Raw genomic sequence first — 23,360 nt, forward strand, 5'->3', positions numbered from 1 at the left:
AAAGAACAGCCTGGAGCGGCTCGCAGATGGCGCCAGAGGGATTTTCCTAAGTTGCACAAGGCTTTTTTTTTTTGCATGCATTATGAAATGATCACCACGATAAGTCTAGTAACCATGTGTCCCCATATAAAGTGATTACAGTTTTATTGACCGTATTCTTTATATTGTATATTACAGCCCCAATGGCTCATTTATTTTATACCTGGAGGTCTGAATCCCCTTCATCTATTTACACTTTTTCTCTGAAAGATTCCCCTAATAGCGCACGTTGGATTCCTGTGCTTCACTCAATTACAATGTTCGCTACCTTCCCAAAGGACTCACTACCCTGGACAGGGCACCTCCAGCCTCGGGTCTCACTGCCCACCTCCTTGTGACCACTGATCTCCCCAAGTAGGTTTTCTCACCGGCCCCCAAACACGCTGCCCACAAGGCCCTCACTCTGCCCGGGCCTCTGCTTGTCCACATGTGACTCTTCTTCACATCCAGTTCAAACTCACTTCCTCTGAAAGGCCTTTTCTGCTTTGGTGACTCCCTCAGGCCTTAGCCACTGCATCTTCCTAGAATTCCTAGGATCTCTTTCAGGTGCCTTTTGCAACAACTTCCTTATTGTCATGTCACGTAACCCATCTGCAGAAGGAAGCTTGAATGGAACACTCCTGCTAGGATCTAAGCTCCACGGAGGCAGAAATTTTTGTGTTTTTTCGTTGCTATGTCTAGAAGAGTCTAGAAGTATGCTAGCATATAGTAGGCACTCAATAAATATTTGTGGAATGATAGAAGTCAAATAATTCAATAGGTACAAACAGCAACAACAGAAAGACTCTATACCGGTGTGTGTGTGTGTGTGTGTGTGTGTGTGTGTGTGTGTGTGTGTGTGTGTGTGTGTGTGTGTGTGTGTGTGTGTACCCACGTGTATGCACGCTTTGGGAATGGCTGGTCAAGAACCTTTCAGCCTAAGATCCATCATCCATTGAGGCGTCTCTATTCAAACCTAGGGCTGTACGGGACATTCTGATAACTATTGGTCTGTGGAGAACACACTGGCAGTTAATCATGAGCTTCTGCAGAAGTTGCTTCTACGTATCCTTGAATTTATATTTAAGCCCTTTAATGTTTAAATTCTGATGAGCTCATGTTATTCCACCCAGACCCAGATCCTCGAAGGCAAGGTCTAAGCTTGTATCCCTTGCAGACTAGCCCAGCACAAAACCCCTCTCCTGAGTACCTATTATGCCTGGCACCGGAGCTGCTGCAGTGGGCGAGAGACCCAGAAATATAAGCAAGTCATTAGAGAACAAAGGTTAAATGCCATCAAGGATGTAAGCGCCAAGTGCTATGGGAACAATCTGTACAGAAGGTCCTCAGTAGTACTTGTTGCTATTTCTTGAACAGCAACTGGCTGCTGCCATCTGGATAAGAAGTCAGCTCAAATCGCTCGAGACCATGGTTCTTTGTCCTTCCCATGCTAGTCCTGGGTGAGCTCTTGAATTTGAACTACTGACATTTTTAGCTCAGTGTTCTATCACCTCTGGAGGTCACACAAAAAAACAACAAAAAAAAACAAAACAGGATGAAGAAACCCTTCCTCAGCTGAGGGGAAAATATCCTGGGAATGAGTACTGAGTTCCCTCCTCGAAATTTTAGGGAACTAAACTCTGTACGAGGCACATCAAGGCTGGAACACACAGGATTCCAGGGGGACACACAGTCTCAGCAATTCCCTCCTGCGTCTCTGCAGAGCAGGACAGGCGTGCAGAGGGAAGGTGGGCAATGGCAGGGCGGCTTGGGAAGTTGGACGATGGAGAAGAATGGGAGGTGGCATGGGAGGGACACGGGTTGGACGAGCAGCAGATCCGGATCCCAAGTGCCCTTGGGAAATCTGGATCTCAGTTCCCCTGTGTCCAAAATGAACTGGCTTAGTAGAAGTCTCTGAAGATCCTTTCCAGCTCCAGCAATCTCAGACTTGGAGTAGCTTCAGCCTCCTAATTCGTGAGAAGTGTCTGTGACTTGACAATTTATATCGTTCAGGCTGCTGGGCTGAACTTTCAATTGTTTGCAAAATTCAGGACTTTGCCGGACTGCAGAAGGTCCTAGACCTATTTGTCATTTATCATCTGCTGCTGATCGTATGAGCCAATAAAACTGCCATGAGATTTTCTTTTTGTTTCCAGCACTTCAAAGCATCTACTTTTTTGGTTAAAACTCCCAGGCCAATTATTACATGAACTCCTATTAAAGTCCACTTGGCAGAATTCACTCTCAGATTTTCAAACCTGAACTTTTCCAAAATCCTTGCCCAGACCCCATGCTGAGTCCTTACTCCTGGTAAATGATTAACTGCTTGCATGCCTTCTTCTATTTGAATATAAACATATAAAAGAAAAAGAAGTTAGTCGTGCTCCCCCTATCAAGTGTTTTGCTGAAAATCTTTTTATATTCATCCTGCCCACCCCCCCCATGCTTCCAGACTCTCTCTGCCTTGTTCACAGGACACTATGATTCTATTTGCTTTTTTTCCCCTACAAGCCAGTTCTCTTAGTTTTTTTCCCCTTCATTCTTTATTATATAAATTATTTTTGCCAATAAAAATTGGCTCCATAGAATTAGATAGGAAATTTTGAAGGAAAACAAGATTATCTGCTGGGAAAATACTGATAGAACTTTGGCAAATAGAAAGCAATTACTGTAAATGTCACCTTAACATTTTCACGTAATAACATACTTCTCTTTGGTCCAAACTGTTAAAAAGTAAGTTTTAAAATACAGTCCAGACTGAAGTAATTAAGTTCCTTCTCTCTCTCTCAATCTTTCCTTCCAGCACGGCTCTCAAAATATTGTAGCTCAGAGCCAAGGGGGGCTGGGAAGGAGGGCATGAGGGAGTAGAGTGTCATGGGTAAAAGTATAGCCTCTGCAGACAGGCCTGGGTTCAACCCACATCTTATTGGTGGGGAGGGCCCGGCCAGATTGTTCTTAACCACTCAGTGTGATTTTTCTCATGAGACAATGCCTGGAAGTACTGAGCACAGTGGCCAGTAAATATTAGCTATTATGATGACTCCTACTTACAGTTAGTCGCTAGATGAGTTAATGAATACATTAGAGGACTTAGAAGAGTGTCTGCCACAGAGTGAGCCCTTCATAATAATAACAGCTGACGCATTTACAATACTTACTATGTGTCAGGCACTGTTCTGAGTGCTTTCTACATATTACCTGATTAAATCTCACACCAGGGCATTGAGATAGGCACGACTGCCTCCATTTTCCAAATGAGGAAATTGAGGCACAGAGAATTCGAATCACTAGTCCCAGATCCTGCAGTTGGTCAGTTTTCATGCTCAACTGTAAATACAGGGCAATATTTTCCAACTGTATTCCTCTGCACATTGAACAAGTTCTAAGGTAGGTGGTGGGAGGAGTGTCCCCTTCAATCATTTATTTATTCAACTAAAACTTATTGACTGCCATCTGCTCTGGTCCAGGGACAAGGAATAGAGCAGGGAACAAGATGGTGATGTCCTTTCTTTGTGGAGTTTATAAGCCAGTGCAGGAGACAGGAAAGTGAATATACATATGAGATGATTTCAGATCATAGTAGCGGCTCTGAAGAAGGTAAGATGATAGTGGCTTCCGTAGATTGGATGGTCAGGGAGGGAGGTGGCTTAAAAACCCCGAGGCAGGACCAAGCTTAGAGTGTGCAGAGAATAGCTTGGCCTGACTGGGGTGCCGTGAGCAGAGGGGAGGGTGAGATGAACTTCAGCGTTTGATCTGTCCTGCATAGGATTTCATTAGATTTAAAAGGTTTGCAAAAGGCTGGGTCATTGAATAAATAGTTGGAAGAAAGCGAGATTGAAAAAAAGTTTGGAAACCACTGATGTTAAAAGCTTTGCCGTTTTAAGAATAAGAAGCCCAGGGTTCTGGCCTCAGCTCTGGCCCTGATTGCTGTGTCACTTGGGGAGGGTCACTGGGCTTCTCTGATCCCCCTTTACCCTCACTCCATGAAGAGTTATAGCAACTACAATGGGTACCTCCCAAGAGAGTTTGTAGATTAATAGAGGGGGGCTTTGGGGAAGTAAGCCCATGGAAGTGCAAGGTATGTGGGCAGATGTGGCCAAGGGGGGGCTCCTGTGAGGTGGACAGAGAGAACAGAGGCAAGTTCTGGGCAAGTGTGACCATCTAAATGGGTGTTCCAAGTTGCTGGAGGGAAGATGCCCTTGGGACTAATGGGACTTGCTCATTTATATCGCTGGTTGAGTATCACTGGGGTGTGTGTGTGTGTGTGTGTGTACTGTAGCCTAAGTGACTCTAAGGAAGTCACAGAACTCTGAGACTTCCAATTATTTGCTGTTTCAGAGTTAAGGAAAAAAACAACTAAGGCACAGAGAGGTTATTAACAGTAAAGTCAAGGACACTGCATTTTGCAAACTTCATAGAGTGAAATATTTAAAAGAGGTCAAAGAAGTTTTTTCATGTTTCTTTCTCGAGAGACGGGGCAGACCCAAACTTTATCAGCCTGGGTCCCGGAACCACTTAAAACAGCCATGGTCAGTGATTAGATAAGACAGCCAAGTGCTACGTGAGCCGCCTAAGTGTGTGTGTCCATTAGGGAGCCTTGAGCGATTACACCAGCGTCTTTCTCACATTTTTTCTGTGCCTTAGTCCTCTTGCTCACTCTTAAGAGGCCAAGAGCTGGGGGCCAACTTACGTTTTAAAAGCCGAAAGAAACTACTGGTAGGAGGTTTAGCTGGTAACGTGTGGTATTTTTTGGTTTGTTTGCTTTGAGTGAGAATTGCTCATGTCTTTTCCTACCTGTGTGTTTACAGCCTTTACTCAAAGCTATTCAGTATGTCCATGTGGTCAAGCAGAGGCCCGGGCAGAGTGAGGGCCTTGTGGGCAGCGTGTTTGGGGGATCTCCCTTACTTGGGGAGATCAGTGGTCACAAGGAGGCGGGCAGTGAGACCCGAGGCTGGAGGTGCTCATGTCTTTTCCTACCTGTATGTTTACAGCCTTTACTCAAAGCCTTCCTTTATCATAACTATTAATAATTGGAACTAGAGTTTTAAAAGGCTGGTGCCAGTTCTCCAAGCCACTGCCATCACAGCGCTGTTGTATACAAGGCAGCATCCTAACACCATAAACAAACTCGCACTTTAAGAGCAAATGGGCAGAGATCTCCAGATCCCACTAGAGATTTCAGTGAAATAGCCTACATCGGCCCCAAGGTCAAGTTTCTAGCTTTCCCAACACGTTTCCATTGGCTGTCGTCATTCATATACTCTGATCCTGCGCTGCCAGGTTCTTCTCCCCACACCCCCTTTATTGGAAGGTCCCCCAGCCCACCCTCAGCACCCAATGGAAAGCATCCAATCAGAACTGTCCAGACTTTTCCATCACCAGAGAGGATTTAAAGTCCTGGCGAGGCTGCCCAGCATCCCAGCAGAGGAACCAACTGCAGCCGTTCCTGCTGGGAGGAGGCTGGGGTGCTCCAGCTTACCCTGGTGATTTGGATGTTGTTCAGCTGCTGTTGCCAGTGTAGAATTGTCTCCATTCGATACACCCACATGTTAATGTTCCCGACCAGCACAGACTTGCCGACTCTTTGGACCAGTGTACATAAGGACGTGTAGAGGGTCTGGAGTAGTTCCCTTATTAGTCTAATGTTTTGTTGGTCTTCCAGGACTTGAGTGGGGAAGAAAAAAAGTAGTTAACGTTTATGAGACTAGAACACTCCATAGTTCACAAGTGGTTCTTTCTTCTTCTCTCCTCTGCTCGTGTTACCTGGGTACACCCACTGGGGATATGGTTTTCTTTCTCACTGGTGTTTATTCTACACTTGGCCAAGCTTCTGCACTCGAGGTTATTGGGTAGAGTTTCCATTATCTAGGTCCCTCTTTGTTCTCTTCTCCCCGTTTTCTACAAAGACTCTTTCTCTTTTCATTGTCCTACCAGCACCAATAGCTCACCTGATCTGAAAGCAGCTTCTTTTGCCCAGGAGTGATGTCTCTTTTAGATGATCAGTGGCAGAAGCACAGGTCTGGGGGTCAGGAGCTTGGATTCTCATCCAGTCTGGCTGACTCTTTGTGTGATTATGGATAAATCACTCTTTCTCCCATATACACAATGAGTCAGTTGAGCCAGAGACGTAAAGTTCTTTCTAGCTCAGAGAGTCTATGGATCTATTCTGCCTTGTACACAGCTCAATTTTCTAGGAATTTGGAATCTAGAGGTTCAGTAGCCAAGGTTGGGACACGTGCCTACACCAAGAAGCTTGAGAGGCTTAGAGCAGGACAAATGGATGATCCCAACACAAGGACAGGAGGGTGATGGTCTCACCCTTTGTCATGAGCATGAATGGCCCTCCTTTCTAAACTGCAATCCAGCACCCCTGAAATGCATCTGGAGTCATTCATTTCCATCTGCTTACATTCCCTTAAATCCAATGACATGTCCACTGCATTGGAAAATCCATCTGCCCGGCCCCAGGCCTATAAAAAGGGGCGAGAAAGTGAGAGAGAGAGCTCACCTTTCAGTACCACTTTTTCCAAAATGTTCATGAAGTTCTTTTGGGCAATGCCACTCAGGGATGTGAGCTGTGACTTTGCTATCAGTTCCAACAGCTGTGGATAAAAATAGAAGTTGCCAGGCTTAGACTACAGAGATATTTTTCTCCTCTAATCTTCACTTTTGAGTCACATGACACGTAGATACAGACTGACGGGGAGAGATAAATGGCAGGCAGGGCCACAATGCAATAAAAAGCAGATGCTCTGAGTAAAAGACAAATGGGGGTAATTCAAAACCTAGGCATCAGGCTGAATATTTAATTGCTTTTTTCTTTTAAATATAAAGAGGTTGGCTTCAGCCAGGGCTAATTCATTCTACTTGTCCTACTTCAGCAAGTGAAGCTGAGGTTCTCCAAAGGGAACAAAACCTCCTGTGACCTGTGATGTTGGAGTTGTACATAATCACTCCCAGCGGGAATTCTTTTACCCCTACTTGAACTTCTCCCCACTGGCTGGGACTGCTCTCAAGGCACCTAAAAGCTCAAGTTCAGCAACGATGGGCACTTTTCAAGGAAGTGGCAATTCTTATCCAGATATCTCCTGCTTATGTAGCATTCAATAAAAATGTCTGTTAATTAGAAACTTTCACTGCGCTTAACTTTCTGTAGAAAGAAGCCAATAACAGGAAGAAAGAGACATTCAGGGATGTACAGTGTATACTCATATTTCTACTCAGAGGCTAGGAACCTTGTAGCTCTTAGACTTATGTGCAAGTTTTGCTTTGACCACTTATTAGCTCTGTGACTCTGGGTAAATTCCTGAATTTCTTGGTGCCCCAGTTTCTTCATCTCTACTTGTAATACTTAGAGTCTCCAAGATTGGTGACAGCGTTAAAGGAGGGAATGCACATAAAGCTCTTAGCACAGTGCCTGGCATAAAGTAGGTAGAAAATAAAGGTTGGTTGGTTTACTGAAGGAGTATGTCCCATTCCCACCACCCATGTTATCACCAAACAAAAAGAAATGAAGATAATAATTTAAGTTGGTGCACCCTTAGCATAATCTTTCTTCCCTTCAAAAGCAAAATTCTTTATAAATGTGGCAAGACTTAAAAAAAAACAAAGATTCTATTATTGAAAAAATGAAACTTTATAGACTGGAATGGGCTCTTAGAGATCATGTGGTTCTACCCAGTTAACAGATGAGCAAAGTGAGGCTCAAGAAACTAAACTTTACCAACTATGCCACAAGGAGTGAGAGGGCTCAGCGGGATCCTTCTTAACACACTTCATGCTTTCACAGAGTTATCGAACAAAAGAGGTTGATATAAAGTGAAAATAATTAATTGCACCAGAACCCACCAGGCTAAGTAAAATTCACTAGCCTTAGAGCCAGTAAACTAGATTTAGAGACCCAGGACCTCCCTTTATGTTAAAGCTTCTATCTCTGCTCCTAGGAAACCTTCCAAGGCAGTTTCATCTCCTGGCCAGGCCCCAGCCCAACTTCACTTCAGGTCAGTAAACACCAAGTATGACACTGTTCTGGGTGCTGGAATCAAGGCTGAGGGAACTAGCAAAGTGACATTTTAAAAATTGGGCTGCAGAGAAGAACTGAAACTTCTGGATCAAAGCCCCAGGCAATTCAAAGAACCTCTGCTTCCAAGGCATTTGTTTAAAACTTTTGTCCCCATGGAGCCCCTTAGGAGCCTGTCAAACCACGGACAGACTTTTAATTTCCTGAACATAATTTTACTCTAAGTTAAAAAAAAAAAGACCCCCAATCTTTTCCTGCCTGGTTTATGTATCTCTCTCACACACAGGGAGAGTTGCTGTCATCAGGCTGGGGGAAGGTGGCAGAGAAAGACTGAGGCTGGTTTTTAAGATTAGTACTGTTGATCCAAGGCTGGACGTCAGGAACTGACCAAATGCCCACAAAGAGCGGCAAGAAGTCAAAACATCAGCAGAGGCCACGTCCACAGGCGGTGACCAGACAGGCTGTCCTCTGCCTTTCCAGTTCAGCTCTGTCACCAACCAGCGCGTGACGGTCGAGAGAGGAGTGAAAAATGGCACAAAGGGACTGGCTAAACCGTTCCTTTATCTCCTTGACCAACAACGAGATTCAGAAGGCCAAGCCCAGGGTCTATTAATACCCCGAGCCTCACATGACCAACACAAAGCAAGATGAAAGAAAACAAATGTCTTGAGTCGGCTCTGGGAAGGGTAGTGACTCATCATGGGGTGGGAGGAGGGCGGGCAGAGCTCTGCCTGAAATCCATCCAAAACCCCCATTTCATGTGACTACCATCTCATGAGGGCGTCAGTTTCAATCTTGTCTAAAAATGCACCAATCACAAGGACACAAAAATTCTCAAGGCTGTGACTATGCATTTGAGGGGAAACAAAAAAGCTGTTTGGTCTGACTGAGATGATCTTTGACTAAGGAAGAGAAAGATACAGAAGCAAAAATCGATCAACTGTCAGGAGAATGACACGTCAGCCACCTTCTGTTTATTCCGGTGTCAAAGGAAAGTCCTTCTTTTCACTGTCCGGCAGCCTTGGGGTCAGGAGAACCCCAGAATAGGAGCGGACCTGGATGCTCTAGCTGGGTGACCTTTACAGTTGTCATTCACTTAGCAAGTATTTTCTGCATGCCCATTCTATCCTAGTGTTGTGATAGGTGATGCGGATAGAGACACACGATCCCTAGACTCACGGAGTTTACCATCTAGTCTGTGGTGTAAGTCATTTAACCTCCCAGAACCCCAGTTTCTTCATTTCTAAAGTGGAAATAAAAAAAGACTACCTACTTCACAGGGTTGTTATGAGAAGTAACTGAGATCAGTATGTAAAAACCCACTGTAAATACCAAATACAAGGCATTATTATTATAAGGTATTATTTCTTCTCCTTCCAAACCACATTCTTTTAGTGAAGTTTAAAGTGGATATCAAGGGTTATCTTTTCTGTAAAGCTTTTTCTGTAAAGGGCTAGATAGTAAATATTTTAACCTTTGGAGGTCATAAGGTCTCTGTTGCAACTAATTAACTCAGCAACTGTAGTACAAAAGCAGCCTTGGACAGTATGTAAATGAATAAGTGTGGCTGTGTTCCAATAAAACTTTATTTACAAAAACAGGCATGGGGGGCAGATTTGGCCCTTGGGCCATAATTTGTCAATTTCTGATAGAGTGTGTGTGTGTGTGTGTGTGTGTGTGTGTGTGTGTGTGTGTGTATGATAGGGTTCAAGAGTGGGGGCTCCAGAGCCAAACTGCCTGCCTCAGTTTCCCCATCTGTAAACCATACATCATAATAGTACCTACTTTAGAGTTGCTATGAAGATTAAATGCATTCATAAAGCACTCAGAACAGTGCCTGATAGCAAGAATATGCTCAATAAATTATTATCATTCATTTTTATCATAGTACAGAGACTATTACTAGGTAGAAGCACTGCCAGGGAAGGCATAGTGAATAGTAGGGTAAAGTACAGCTGGTTTAGAGACCTTTAGAATCCCTGTATTTCAATTTTATGCATTGTCAACCAAATGCTTAAAAGCTTTCAAATTTTCATATTCCTCTCTGTCATTTTTATTATGTTTCTGATATATTTAGTAGCTCCCTGTCTGTTGATAAAAGTTAATGTTGATACATTCTGTGGCTTACATAGTTGCATCTACCATGAAGTCTTATTTTGCTAGCAATAATGGGTGTTTACTACATGCTACGCATTTTACATGTGTCATCTTGTTTAATCTTCAGAGGCAACCCACTGAAGTGGGTTCTCTCCACTAGTCAAAAGAGGATTTTGTGGCTCAGAGAAGTTAAGCAACTCACCTGAAGACATATAGCAGTAGCAAGTGGTGGAGCCAGGACTTGGACACAGAAATGTCTAACGGAGAACATGTATTTTGATAGTTTAAGGACTTCAGTTTGTCAAGGCCTATCAAATTTGCATCTAGGTCGAAACTTTAAAAATAGTGGCAATACCATGTAGTGTTATGTTGTAGGAAAGAGTCTGGAAATCTTATATCAGTGTTACACTGGGACCGGTAATCAGCTTTTCACATTAAGGGAGCAATAATACCCAGAAAGGGTTAATAACGCATTTAGGATGAGGCAGTTGCTTTGGGTAAATCATTTAGGTCTACTTTCCACATCACAATAACTCTATGGACCCAGAACCAGTACTGTGTGGAACTAGTGGTAAAGAAGACAGAATTTATTAATTTTAATTCTGTGTCAAGAGAGCTGTGTGCCTAGGGGGAGTAGGGCTGTATCTAGCTATTTATTTACCAAGATGACTTAGCCAGTTGGATTCTTTGCCTCTAGCCACACGAGAAAAAGCAGAGGAAAACGGATTGTTTGAAAATGGCTGTTTGTTTTCTGCTGGGCAAATTTTAGCCCAGGTGCCAGTAATTTGTGGCTGTGTTTAAGGAGAGGCGGGGTCGGGGACTGGGCTAGGGGTTGGAGAAGAGGGTTCTCAGCTCCTCCTGAATTACAGGCTATCATTACCGTGGGGGCCGCCTGGGGATCCAGCACGACCCAATCCACAGTGACTAGCTGTGCAGTAACAGGACCGGTTCTGGGCCACGGGAGGAAGGGCTGGTGGTTGCTGCCTGCTGAAACCACATCCTGCCCTTCAGCTTTGGCTTGTGCTAGTCTTAGACATGCTGAGTAGAAGAAAAGTCTCGTTGCAAGCAATATCCTATAGTCAGTCTCGGAGGGATATCAACCTCAGCTTGAAGTGGTACATGGAAGATGAATGGGGAGAGGAGATTGCCCTCTTATCTCACTCTGCCCGCAGAAAATGCGCGTTTCGTGTCATCTCTTCCCTTCGGTTCATCATAGCATTCAGACTTTTAAAAATAAATTAGCTCACGTCACTTCTCTGCTTGAAACCCTCAAATGGCTTCCCTTTGCCCATAACTGGCAAGGTCCTCCCTGACCTGGTCTTCGCCCCTGGTCCAGCTTCATTTTGCCCAGTGCCTCCCTAGCTCGCTCTGCTCTGTCCACACGGCCCGCCTTTGGTTCCCTGAGCAGGCTCAGCTCATTCCCACCTCCCAGCCTTGGTCCTGCCACGTCTTCACATGCCAGCTCCATCCCACCCCTCAGGTCTCAGTTCAAGTGCCACCTGCTCAGAGCTCAGAGAGCCCTTTGCGGACCATCCTAGATCTTACTATGGTTTCAGTGTTCTTCACTGTTTCATTTATACATGTCTGAAATGATCTTGTTTACTTGCTTGCTGACTGTCTAATTGGGATAGAAACCTCAAGACAGAAGGGGTTATCTTGTTTACCACTCTACCGCAACCTGGCACACGGCAGGCACTTAACAAATACATATATTTATATCTATCTATATATGTAGATATATAAACACACATACACACACATATTTAAAGGGATTTAAAGGGACACTAAGCAACTGGGGCTTCAGAAGCATCAACAAAAACAGCAGCTACTCTCCCTGTTAGTTCAAGGTTACCCATGCAGCTGTTGCCCAAGCATACTCTATCTTGCATAGAATATTGTTAAGAATGTAACTTATCCCTAATTCTTCTATCTCCTCTGACAGTGAGCTCTGCAGTTTAAGGTATATGTCTGATTAGAAAACAAGCCGTAGGATTATTAAAGGTAGGAAAAAACTTCAAGAAGCCCCTGCCATTTCTCACATGCTCAGTACGCCAGCTGTGCCCATAGGAAAATTATGTCCTTTGCAATAAACCTTTGGTTACATCAGGCAGTGCTTCTGCCTGCATTGAGTGCCAGGTACTTCCAAGACCCTTATTTACTCAATGGATAACACAGATTAAAACCTGGAAAGTTTTGTCCTGACTTTGAGCCTGAACACTGACAGGTTGGAAGAAGGAACATTTCTGCTACATTAATAATCTCCAGGCATGTCAAGATTGGGTAAATATTATTTGCAAGTGAAACATCCCTCTAACTGAGGGCCAAGTTTACACAAATTAATTGTATTCTTAGCCGAGAACCACTTGCCTCTCTGTCTTCCATCCATCCCAGAAAATTCTGAACTTAGAATGATGCCCTATTCCCTGCCGCATTGATCTGAGCAGGTCTGTCTGCCTCAATGAGGCTGCTTAAATTGGGCTCCCTGTCTGCTGTAGCCTCCTTACCCCCACCCTACGCTTCTACAAGGTTGGATGTCACATTGCCCTTGGCCCCTGGCCCGCCATCACTCCCCTCCACTTCTGTTCTCTCTAGCTGCAGGTTTCTGCTCATGCCATTTGTCCCTGCAAAGCCTTCTACCTGCCTCTCCACCTGGCCAAATCCTGGCCATCCTTCAAGGAAGGAGAATCTCAGGTTCTACCTCTTCCAAGAAGCTGCCTCCAGTGCTGCTTCTTCCGTTCTCTTAGACAGGACCAAACCCAATTTGCTACTGCAGTACCTTGTACCTTGTCTCCCAGAGTAGCCCAGAAACTCCTGACCAGCAGAGGCCAGGTCTTAGTTGATTCTCAAGTGACTGTGGCAACACTAGGTATATGGTATGGACTTAATATAGAAAACACCTGCTTAGGGATTTGAAAACACTCACCTGAAGCAATATTGATGTATGGGGACCTAGCAGAGGATGTTGTCACCTCCTTGCCTTTGGAAAGCCCTTCTTTTAGAAGACTCGAGGGGCCTTCGGATCCTAGCTCACAGATACTTAAACCTCTGTCTCACCCTCAACCAGAGCAACTTAGAGCAATGTCACATGCTCTCAGGAACATCCCTCCTTGGATGGGAAAAAAGTCTGCTGAATTGGCAATTAACACGCAGCTCACCTATCCAATTTAGCCTATCCCCTGTATAATAAGCACCTGACTGAGCCTAGAAACTAGCTAGAATTTTAGTATAAAATATATTTCTGGGCTCATGGTGGGATATATTTAAATTCTGAATCCTCAAGAAAAAAATTTACACAACATGGGCACATTTTTGATCTTCTGGTCTCCAAAGTCAGATGGGAAAGAAAATCAGGTAGAAAAGTCGTAAAATAATCAATCTCTATGTTTTATTTCATCTTTAGTTTCTATTTTCATATATTTTCTAATTCCTGTAATTAGGACGCTAAAGATGACAATAGTTACAGCAACAACTGACGCTCACCATATACCAGGCACTGTCTAAAAGCATTTCACGTGTTTAAGCTCAGTTTAATTCTATAGCAACACGATGGGGTAGGTACCATTATTAGCACCTTTTATAGGTATATGATTTACAAATGAATTTATGAATATACATAAATTGAGAATACATGCTTAAATTATTAATGTACTGTCAGGTGTCTGTGGTCGAAAATACCACTATTCTGGTCTCTCAGGCTTCCTCCGTTTTTTTGGGTACCCCCTACTTCTGCATGCACTCCCCCAATCCTGTGGTCATACTCTCAAGGTCTTTGAGTGTCCCCCACTTCTGTGGGCACCCAGAAATTGCAGGATCTCCTGCTTGCCTAAAGGCTTAGTGTGACTGAGAAGGCTCGGAATTCCAAGAGCTGCAGCGTTTCTTCGGTAAAATCATTAGCAGCCTAATCAGCATTCATTTTAGGGACCTGCTCAGGGCCCTCACTGTTAATACCCCACAGTGAATTCTCACAATTCCCAACCATTTCTGCCAATCACTTTCAAATGGGCTTGCGCCCTGTTCTTTTGATTTTGTTGCCATTGGAATGGCTGGCTGCCTTCCCTCCCCGCCAGCTTCTTTGTCTCAATGGAAAAAGATACCCACCAGTTTTAAGACCGAGGTGGCAGGGGCCGCCTTCCATCAGAGGAAGGCTGTGCAGCACCAAATTAATCCAAGGTCACTGCAGCAGAGGGACCTGGTGAAGGGGCCAGGCTGCCCATACACATCACAACCCACCAGGGGCTTGGCAACAGCACGCCCTTAATTTAAGGCATTGGGTTTGAATTTGAGTCATCGTGCCATATTTCAGCCTTTCATTTGCCAAACCACCAGTCAACTTAAACTAAAACATGTTTTTGGAAAAGACTTTTAGGGGCGGTAGGAATGCAGTAACTTGCTGGAAACATTCAAATGGACTTAGGGTGGTAATGCAGAAAAAAATAAAAATATGCACTACTGGTTTAGTTTGTGGATGTTCTTCTCTGCTGCAGAGGGACAGAGAGGGTGAGGTTGCAAACTTCTGTTTGTCCTTCCTGATCTGATGCACACAGGGGTCACTTCATTCAGGTCAGGAAACCGCTATTCAAGGTTCTTCCTGGTCTGAAGACAGCATCTACAGTTACCATGTACTTGGCCACATTCTCATCCCATAGAGAGAGCTGGGAGGACCAGATCAAAGAGCATTCTGGCATTAAAGCGTTAAAGCCCTCTCTTGCACTTGTGCCTCGGGGTGTCTTGTTTAAAAACTCATTATGCAAAATATAACATTTGGGCTCCCAAGTAGTTTCTGAGCTGGTTTACAAACTTGAAAACACACTGGGATCACCTGGTGGATAAATTTAAGTAGCAGTGCCTGGGCACCACCTTCAACTGATGAACTCGAGTGCTCTAGAGGTGGGCTTCCTTAGAGGAGCAAGCTTCACAGGTGATTCTAATGTGCAGATGTGATTCTGATGTGTTTACTGGAGATCCACTCTCTCCGCTGGCCTCTCTGTGCCCTGGGTGGGTTAGTCAGTACTTGCTTTCTTGTGGTTACGGTTCTAACCCCACCACTGGCCTAGCCCCTGGAATCCTCGCTGGCTCCCCAGGGGACTTTCCAAAATGTGGTCTTGAGGCATGGTGTAAACCCATTTTTTAAAAATGGCCTTTCATAAGCTACTGCTTTTAAAGATTTTAAATCATCTTTAAAACCCAGTTAAAACTATGTTTAAGCCATTGGAAGTGTGTAGAGAAGCAGGTAGAGGCAATGAGTGTAGCCTGAAGCCAATTAAAAAAAGGTACAAATGCTGTATAAAAACCTCTCCTATTTATATTCAAATTTTGATTCCAAAAGTTCCACAAAATTTTCATGCTGATAAAACATCATAACATTGAGATAGGAGTGTTGGCTATCCCTTTTATTCCCTCTGCATGTCTCTTTTATTAACATTGACAGCTAGCATGAACATGACACCTTTTTAAAAAATGTACTTTGTCTTTAAAGAGGTTAAACAGATTTTAAGGCTTCAAAGTTGGTTCGGTTTCTTACTGGGACTGAGGAATCATTGTAGTATTAAAAAACCATTAAGCTGCAGTAGTAAGATGAGGATAACATACTGGCAAGCTACTTTGCAAAGTTGGTTTAAGGATAAGAAGAATATTTGAGAAGTGTCTTAAGTTCCTTAGAAGAAAACCCTCAAAACATGGTGCCTATCATTAAAATGTTTTAAGCTCTTTATAAAAATGGCATTTCTCAAATTACAGAGGACCCTTAACAGTGAAGGGAAAAAAAGATTGTTCTTTCCAAAATGGAAATATTCCCCCCTCTTTCTGAACCTAGTAACTGAAAGCATTCAGTAGTTTCTTAAAGGTTAGGAGAATGTGCTCAGGATGTATTTTACAATCCGATACTGACAGACGCAAGTCCTCTATGCTGAGTTTTAATCAAGGGCAAAGGGCATGATTCCCCAGGTAATTTTTCTTTTTTCTAAGTAGAAAAACATTTCTTATCAACCAAATTGAAAAGACTTTTCAGGGAGAATAAACAATAATTTTGATAAGTAGGTAATAATAAGTATTAGTAGCTAACTTTGAATAACATATTCTGGTCTGCAGAGTATTTCCATATATGTTACTGAGTTTCACAGATACCCTGTGAAGTGAGGTTATTCTAAGTCCTTCTTACACCCGGGAACGTGAGTGTTGGAGAGGCTGAAACAGCGTGAAAGCCGTGGAGCTGGGATCTGACCTCAGGCCATTTTACTTTCAATCCTCTGCTTATATGGAACTCATTGCAGCGGCTAAAGAGTGTGGACTTTAGACTGCCCAGGTTTCAGATCTGGATTTCTTCCCTTCTGTAGCTTCGTGACCTTGGACAGGTCATTTTTACCTCACTGTACCTCTGTTTATATAAACAGCGATGATAAAAGTACCTACACTTTACAGGGTTAATGGAAGGCTAAAAGGTGTCAGTGCACATAATTGCATGAAACAGAATATCACTATTTGAATCCTTGTTCCTTTGCTTTATTTCTTGTGAGAAGGAGAACAAGTAGGAAGGAGAACCGTCTTAAAACTGACCAAATGCTGATCAGTTTGGAATCAAGACATCAGATCTGGGTGTCTTCCTCTAACACCTAGAGGATGGAAACTATTCATAGTCTTAGCAACAAGTTTCCAGATCTTCCCGGGCTTGACTCCAACCAGCCTGCACTGGGTTGCCGGCCACAGTGACCTCCCAGAAGCGGCAGAGTCTTGATGAAATGACATGAACATTTCATCAAGAAGGTCTCTTATTTTCATCCCTTTTGGACTGGAATAAGGGCTCAGCTGAAGACTAGACAGGTCTGGTCATGGGCTCAGCTCAGAGCTTCTAACCTACAAGAGGCCTGGGTTTTTTATCAGGTCAGTTGGGACGGCCAGCCCTGCATCTGCCCAGATGACAGGTGAATGATCCAGGCCTCAAGGGGGCTTGAATGTCATCGCTCTGGCTGAGCCTCTGCAATCATCTGACTCACTGACACGGCACTGAGAAGCACAACCCAGGGAAAAGAAAATAAAAACCCAACCAACTAACACCCACAGCGGGTAAATTCCCTCCTACTTCTGATCCTAAAACCCAAACAGCTGCTACCCGCCCAGGTGGAACCACTGACAAAAACATACAAGGGAGCTTAGGGGGAAAAACAACCACCAACCAACTAAAAAGAATCAGTGACTTGAAGGTCATGGTTAGACTTCCTTGCTTTACTACCTTCATCATTAATATTTTGCTAAAGCTCATTAAAAAATTATTTTTTTCCAACATAGGGTTTAAAATGGGAAGCAACTGAGCCAAACAGGTAGTTTCAGGCTTTAAGTGAACCTGGGACTGAATATTGTTACTACATGGGGGTGGGGGAAGGGAGTCAGGAGGAAGAAGTTCTGGGGTGCTTTGAACTCACCCAGTTTTGAGGCTTAAACCAAGAATGCCTTAGGGTCACCTAGAGTCAGCTAAAGCCGGGCAGGAAGGACAGTGAGAACAATCATAGGTGCACAAAGTTTTTAAAACAAGCCAAGGTGCTTTACAACTTGCTTTCTGCTGAATTCTCTGTTGCTGATCTTACTGCTAGAGCCTGTGCTGCCTGCACTGTGGCTCACGTGAGGTATTACGGCGGCCCCTGTCTGAGGGGGCCAATCTCAGGGACATCCATATGGATGGCTCCATCCTACGTGGATCTCAGTATCCGTATAGGAACCTGAAGTACATCGGGGGAGGGGGGAGTTGAGGAATCCATTTTCTGCTTTCCTTAAAATCCCCAGGGTCCTAAAAAGTTGTTTGTTTGTGTTTTTTTTGGTTGGTGTGGGGGAACTACTTCAAGACAACCCGAAAAGACAATTCAGCTTGGGAGTCTGGGTAATCTACAGAGACTCACCCGTACGACGTAGTTAAATCTTCTGGAATCCAGAATGGCAGTCGAGAAGTCCAGCCTGTTGAAGGCTTCCCCCAAAGTGCAATATCCATGGCGCTGAATGTGAAAGCAGGGGGTGCAGAGGTCATTTTCCAGAAAAATCTGCCTGGACTCTGCTGACAAGCTTGGTGGCTGTGTTAGGTAACCTATGGCCATCTGCTGCTTTCCTGTGCCATGATCAGCCCTTTCTGGGCCCCTGGGCCCCTGGTGCCCTGCCCCACCATGAGCCACAAAGATGGGTAGTACAGCCGGCAGCTGCTTTAGTCAGTGACTAAAGTCGTGACATGTACCATTTGGGCCCTTGTTCTCTGCACGCACTTGTACTTGCCTGTCAAGGAAAGGTTGGGAGCTGGGTATGTGATGTGTGTTGGTCACTGTAACATACTCCTGGGGGAAGAATTAGCCCCATGTGTGTCAACTCTGTCTGCCACATCTCTGGTACTTTTCTCTCTGTGATCATCAGAAACGTTTTTAAGGCTTCATGAAGAAGCCAAAGAAGTTTTGGTCTTTTCTCTGTGAACACACAAGGCACTGGGTGTAGAGAGCCCTGACTCACAGTCCCAGCTCTGCTTCTAGTACCTGGGTGGTCTCGGGTGTATCCCTGGCCCTCTCAGGGCCTCAAGTCACAGAGCGAACTAGATGTTCTCCAAGGTCCCTGACAGCAATAGAAATTCTATCAATCTGTCATACTGCCTGTATCCTAGTTATCTGAGCAAATGCCTGTGCAGCGGGAAAATGTACATAAAAGGGTTTTACAAAGTGCCATGCAAATTTAGATATTACAGTGTCTTGTTCTCTTCTGCATCTAGCTCGTGCAGCCTCACACTGGGTGCGCACGAAAACTTCTCCCGTATTTAGTGATTAACCCTTCCAGGGCTAAAATGAATTGAGTCGAAGTCTAAAAGAGACCTTAGAACAAAAGGGAGGCACTGCCCTGAGGGAAAGGCTAAAGCTTTATAATAGTGTGTTTGAGATGTGGGAATATTAATCTTTATAAAGCATTGCTACATACATCATCCCACTGAATGACTGGGGAGCCCACCTAGTGACTTTTGCATCTCTCTCTGTAGCCCCAAACTCTGATGGCTGGCTAGGTAGTGGGCTGCAGACCTCCACCACCCACATCCAAGAAGACAGTCATGATGTGAAGTAGTTTCCCAGTCTCGCCCCTACCCTGTCAGGGGAGGCATAAAGCTAAGCATACTCCTTAGTAAACAGATGGGTGCTCACCTCTTTAGTACTTCCTTTGTGAACATAGATCCATTTTTCTTGGTGGAAATCTACAAAGACAAAATAAAAACAACCCAAAACCCCACAGCTTTAAAATTTATAACATGCCCAAGATTTTAAACTTGTTTCGTTTTCATTTAATCCAAAGTGTAAAAAAGTTTCGACAAAAAAGGACAGACTACTGACAATCTAAGGGGAGGCAAATGCCTAACTTCTGCAGTGTATAAATACTGGAGTTGTAATTTACTTTGTCGGAAGCACTTCAAGTCTTTGATACTCAGATTGAGTATACCAGAGCTCCAAACTAAAGAAAAAAATCTAATACCCAAGTACGAGTTTGTGTTAAATGCCAAGCTTACAAGTTAAACAAGGCCATAAAAAGTAGAAATAAAACAGATAATATGAAGAAGCCATGCAGTACAGATGGAATAAACTAAAGATCTGTAATTCATGCTTATTAATAGAACTTTATACTCTCTGTTCATACTTACATCCAGCATCTAGAAATGTTACTAGTATTTATACAAGGGAAGAGGGAGAAAGAAATCTATGTTCGAAGCCTCAAAACACAGTTCTAAACAAAAGCACACACTGGAACTGGTTCAGCTGACCATACCACTGAATAATAACTAAACTTAACTATGTCAAATGTAAGTGACAAGCAGGGAAAAAACACCCCAACTAGCAACTGACTTATAAACACGACTGTAAAGAATACATTAATCTCACTCATAAAATGCACAGCCAGGTTTCTGAGTGCAAAGATCCGGGTAACCTCTGTGAATGACACAGTCAACATGAAAGCGGATGCCAAACATGTGAGGTGTGATTTGTTCCCCTGCCAAAACCCAATCATAATGATCTTCAGCTTTCTTCTCAAGTTCACAACAAACGGCTTACATTGAGTTTTGGTTTTGCTATTCAGCATGTCCTTCTTTCTCTTCTTGGCTGCAACATCATAGTTCAGGCTGTTGAAAAGATTCTCCTTATTGTATACTTCCTTGCTGCAGTAACTAGGAATAACAGACAAGAGGGGATGAGCTGTAACAGCTATACTTTAACATGAGCTGTTTCTATAAATAGCTTACTGTGTTATAAAACACAAACATACATGCTCCTCAAACCAAACAATAAAATAATCACTCAAAAGAAGTCTGTACGGGCCCAGTCTTCCCTCTTTGGGGATGAAATAGTGTCACATCTCTGTGGAAGGCAGGGACGGGGGCTTCTGCTTCTTTTGAATTCCCAACAGTGTCTGCCATTGTATTTGACACACAGCCCTGCACTCTTTAGGAGCCATGCAGGGTACAACAACATTATTTTAAGCAAAAATGATGAATGGATGGGGAGGGAGGGAGGGAGAGGAATTGTTACTGGTATCACTATAATACACAATACTTTCATTTTGCAAAAACATCCACCCCAAGCTGCTTTTTAAAAAAAACCGCTTTATGGAGATATAATTCACATACCATACAATTCACCTATTTAAAGTGAACCCAAGCTGCTTTTAACTAGCATGCTCCCCTTGTGTCTTTAAAACATTTACAAAAATCTGACTTACAGACTGCATCTCTAGGAGATGTTCAGTGTATAGTACTAGTTGTTTAGGTTTTATATAATTCCTTGACTAACAGTAGGCATCATGCTGTGAGGTGAAGACCTTGAGTCCTAAATGAAACAAGCTGTATTTACAACTCATACATTTATAAGAGCTGAAAAGACAGAACTGGCCAATTCACAGGTCACTAAAGATGTGTAGATTCAACTTGGGTCAGGGGCATATTTCCTTCAGTAAACTGAGCTGAGCTGTCATTTGGGGGGCTGACTGAGTTCTATTCTGTTATGCAATGGGATTTCAGAGTAAGTCTCTGAAGAGCTTCCACAGAAGCAATGCAGGAGAAATACTGAGGTACAACGAGAAGACAGGTTCCCCGATCCCCCCAACTCCCGTGGGGCATGCATGCGCCAGGCAGGATTTATAATGCCAACCAGTAAAACATCAATTAGGGTTTGTTTCCCCTTACATCAGCCATATATTAGAGGCCTTTAATTTTCTGAGTTCTTCTGCTGAATTTAAAATATGATTTAATTTATATCTTTTTTGGACCTACATCTGCTGGATAAGATGAGGTACACCTGCACTTCTCCATTGTATGGATATTATGTAAAAGAGAAAAGAGGGGTTGAAACAATTTCCAGTATCCTGTTGCTACAATGGTCTCTCCAGTAGCACTTCAATAAGTACAATAAGTATCTTACTAACATGCTTACACGTGACATTACCAACAATATACTCAGTGTTTCTGGACCCATAGGGATAGGCTTGATAGATAATCAGTCATTTGTTAATCTTCCCTCAGAAGGCCATGCTTAATACCATTTACTGAGTTTCCTAATATCATTAGCCTTCTCTTTTTCATTGAGGGAAACAGGATATTTTTAGGTTTCAGAGCAATTACTGTGGAAATGCGCTCTCTTAGAGGCACTTTCTTAAGTGAGCCCAGGGTGAATGTTTTGCGTCCAGCTTTGTGTCACACGTGAGTGTGTGTCTGTCTGCTTGCACAGCTATAGAGGCAGAAAACCACCGACCAGTCAGTTGACTTGCACCAAGGTCAGCAGGAAAAGAGGGGCAGAAGAAAGGGAGAGTAGAACTCTGAGCCCTTAGAGCTAGTTTAAGAAATTTCAATCAATGCTGAGGAGAAGGGAGAAAGATGGAAAGTCACTTGATTGGTCCGTGATGTACCAAAGCTGAGAACAGCTTTAGAAAACAAAGTTAGGCCATTTTGTGTAAAAACACCACACGAAGCCTTATTTTTAAAGGAAACTCGCACATACACCATGAACAAAAGCCTACAGCCTGAGTTCCACATAGAGAGAACCATAAAATGAAGCTGCCTTATTCTCAATCACACATTTAAGGTTTAGCAGAACATTTTCGGAGCCTGGGCCATAGATTGTGACCATTCCTTAGCAATGTTAAATATTTATATTTCATCTTATTCTTTTCTAATTGAAAACATTCCTCAAAGGAATTTGAGCACTTGCTTTCTTCACAGAAACAACAATAACCTGCTTTAAGCCCAAGTGACTCATTTCCAAAGCTAGTTTAAGAAGAATTTGACATAATTGATGATGCTCTCCCACTGGAGAATGTAGAAAAGCTTTAACCAAAGAGAAACCCTGCACTTTTCACTTAGACAATAGGTTTTGGACTTCAGAGGTAGGGCCTGGAAGGAAGGGCTATGGGGTTTATTTGTGTTGCCTGCTTATATGTTTTCTTTTAAGCAATAATATATTTCAGTTAGAGGCTATTTTGAGAGTTCAGTTATGCCCATTTCAAGGAAATGCAAAGCCAATGGAAAATTACAACTGAAATTTTGAACAAGAAAAGCCACCACCATTTAGGAACCACAACATTTTTTTTTTTTCAAATAAGCAAAACCATTTAGAGAGGGTGCTTTCTTCATTAAATTCAATAATAACCAGAAAGTCGCTATATTATAGTCAGATCTTACTAATCTTGATTTTTATAGGCACAGGCCTAGAATAAGAAAAAAGACCTCGTCCAGCCCTGTACTTTCATCACACACATACAAAAATACTTAAAGACAACTTTAGAAAAAGTGAAAGATTTCAAAATAGGCCCATTTGGCAGCAGAGATAAAGGGAGGGAAGGAAAAAAAAAAAAAGCCCCATTTCTCATTTCATTTGTAATAACAGGCCATTTAAGAAAGCTGTGGCCTACCCCAAAGGGCTTACTTGTAGATTAAGGCCAATGAGTTTCTATGCTAATTTGCTCCAATACATACCCAATTTGTCAAGCTCACATGGCTAGTAACCGGATTGTTCTGGCAAAACAAACAGCCTAGTGTATGTAGCTCTTAGAACAGTGCCTTGCACACAGTAAGCACTCATAAAATCTTAACTATTATTTTTATTTGCTTATTCACTAACTCATCCAGGGCACTGAAGTAAACTTCCTGCTTCCGGTTCAGTCTTAGCTGTACTGGAAAGCAACATTGGAGTTTTGAACTGCAGGCTTGCAGAAGAGTGGCCCAGGCTCAGGGAGC

General features: G+C 43.3%; 2 protein-coding genes across 5 annotated transcripts in view; one reads left to right on the forward strand and one right to left on the reverse strand.

The window, feature by feature from the left end:
- NTAQ1 (N-terminal glutamine amidase 1) overlaps window positions 1–23,360 on the forward strand; it is a 252,454-nt gene that overhangs the window by 67,013 nt on the left and 162,081 nt on the right. The window contains exons 6-7 of one of the 4 annotated variants that reach the window (XM_060127246.1): window positions 7,962–8,018; window positions 8,325–9,600. The exons of 2 other annotated variants lie outside the window; for them this stretch is intronic. In XM_060127246.1, the coding sequence (XP_059983229.1) occupies window positions 7,962–8,018; window positions 8,325–8,425 (158 nt within the window). In that variant the 3' untranslated portion in view covers window positions 8,426–9,600. Of the gene's footprint in view, window positions 1–6,899; window positions 7,113–7,961; window positions 8,019–8,324; window positions 9,601–23,360 lie in introns of those variants that run through there. One more of the 4 variants, XM_060127253.1, reaches the window with a different exon arrangement.
- FBXO32 (F-box protein 32) overlaps window positions 1–23,360 on the reverse strand; it is a 29,179-nt gene that overhangs the window by 2,183 nt on the left and 3,636 nt on the right. Inside the window, exons 2-6 of the mRNA XM_060127244.1 lie at window positions 20,188–20,300; window positions 19,288–19,337; window positions 18,022–18,114; window positions 6,527–6,620; window positions 5,498–5,682 (exon numbers count right to left, since the gene is read on the reverse strand). Coding sequence (XP_059983227.1) covers window positions 5,498–5,682; window positions 6,527–6,620; window positions 18,022–18,114; window positions 19,288–19,337; window positions 20,188–20,300 — 535 coding nt within the window. The remainder of the gene's footprint in view (window positions 1–5,497; window positions 5,683–6,526; window positions 6,621–18,021; window positions 18,115–19,287; window positions 19,338–20,187; window positions 20,301–23,360) is intronic.

This window comes from Lagenorhynchus albirostris, chromosome 17 (assembly GCF_949774975.1).
Source record: "Lagenorhynchus albirostris chromosome 17, mLagAlb1.1, whole genome shotgun sequence".
NCBI lineage: Eukaryota > Metazoa > Chordata > Mammalia > Artiodactyla > Delphinidae > Lagenorhynchus > Lagenorhynchus albirostris.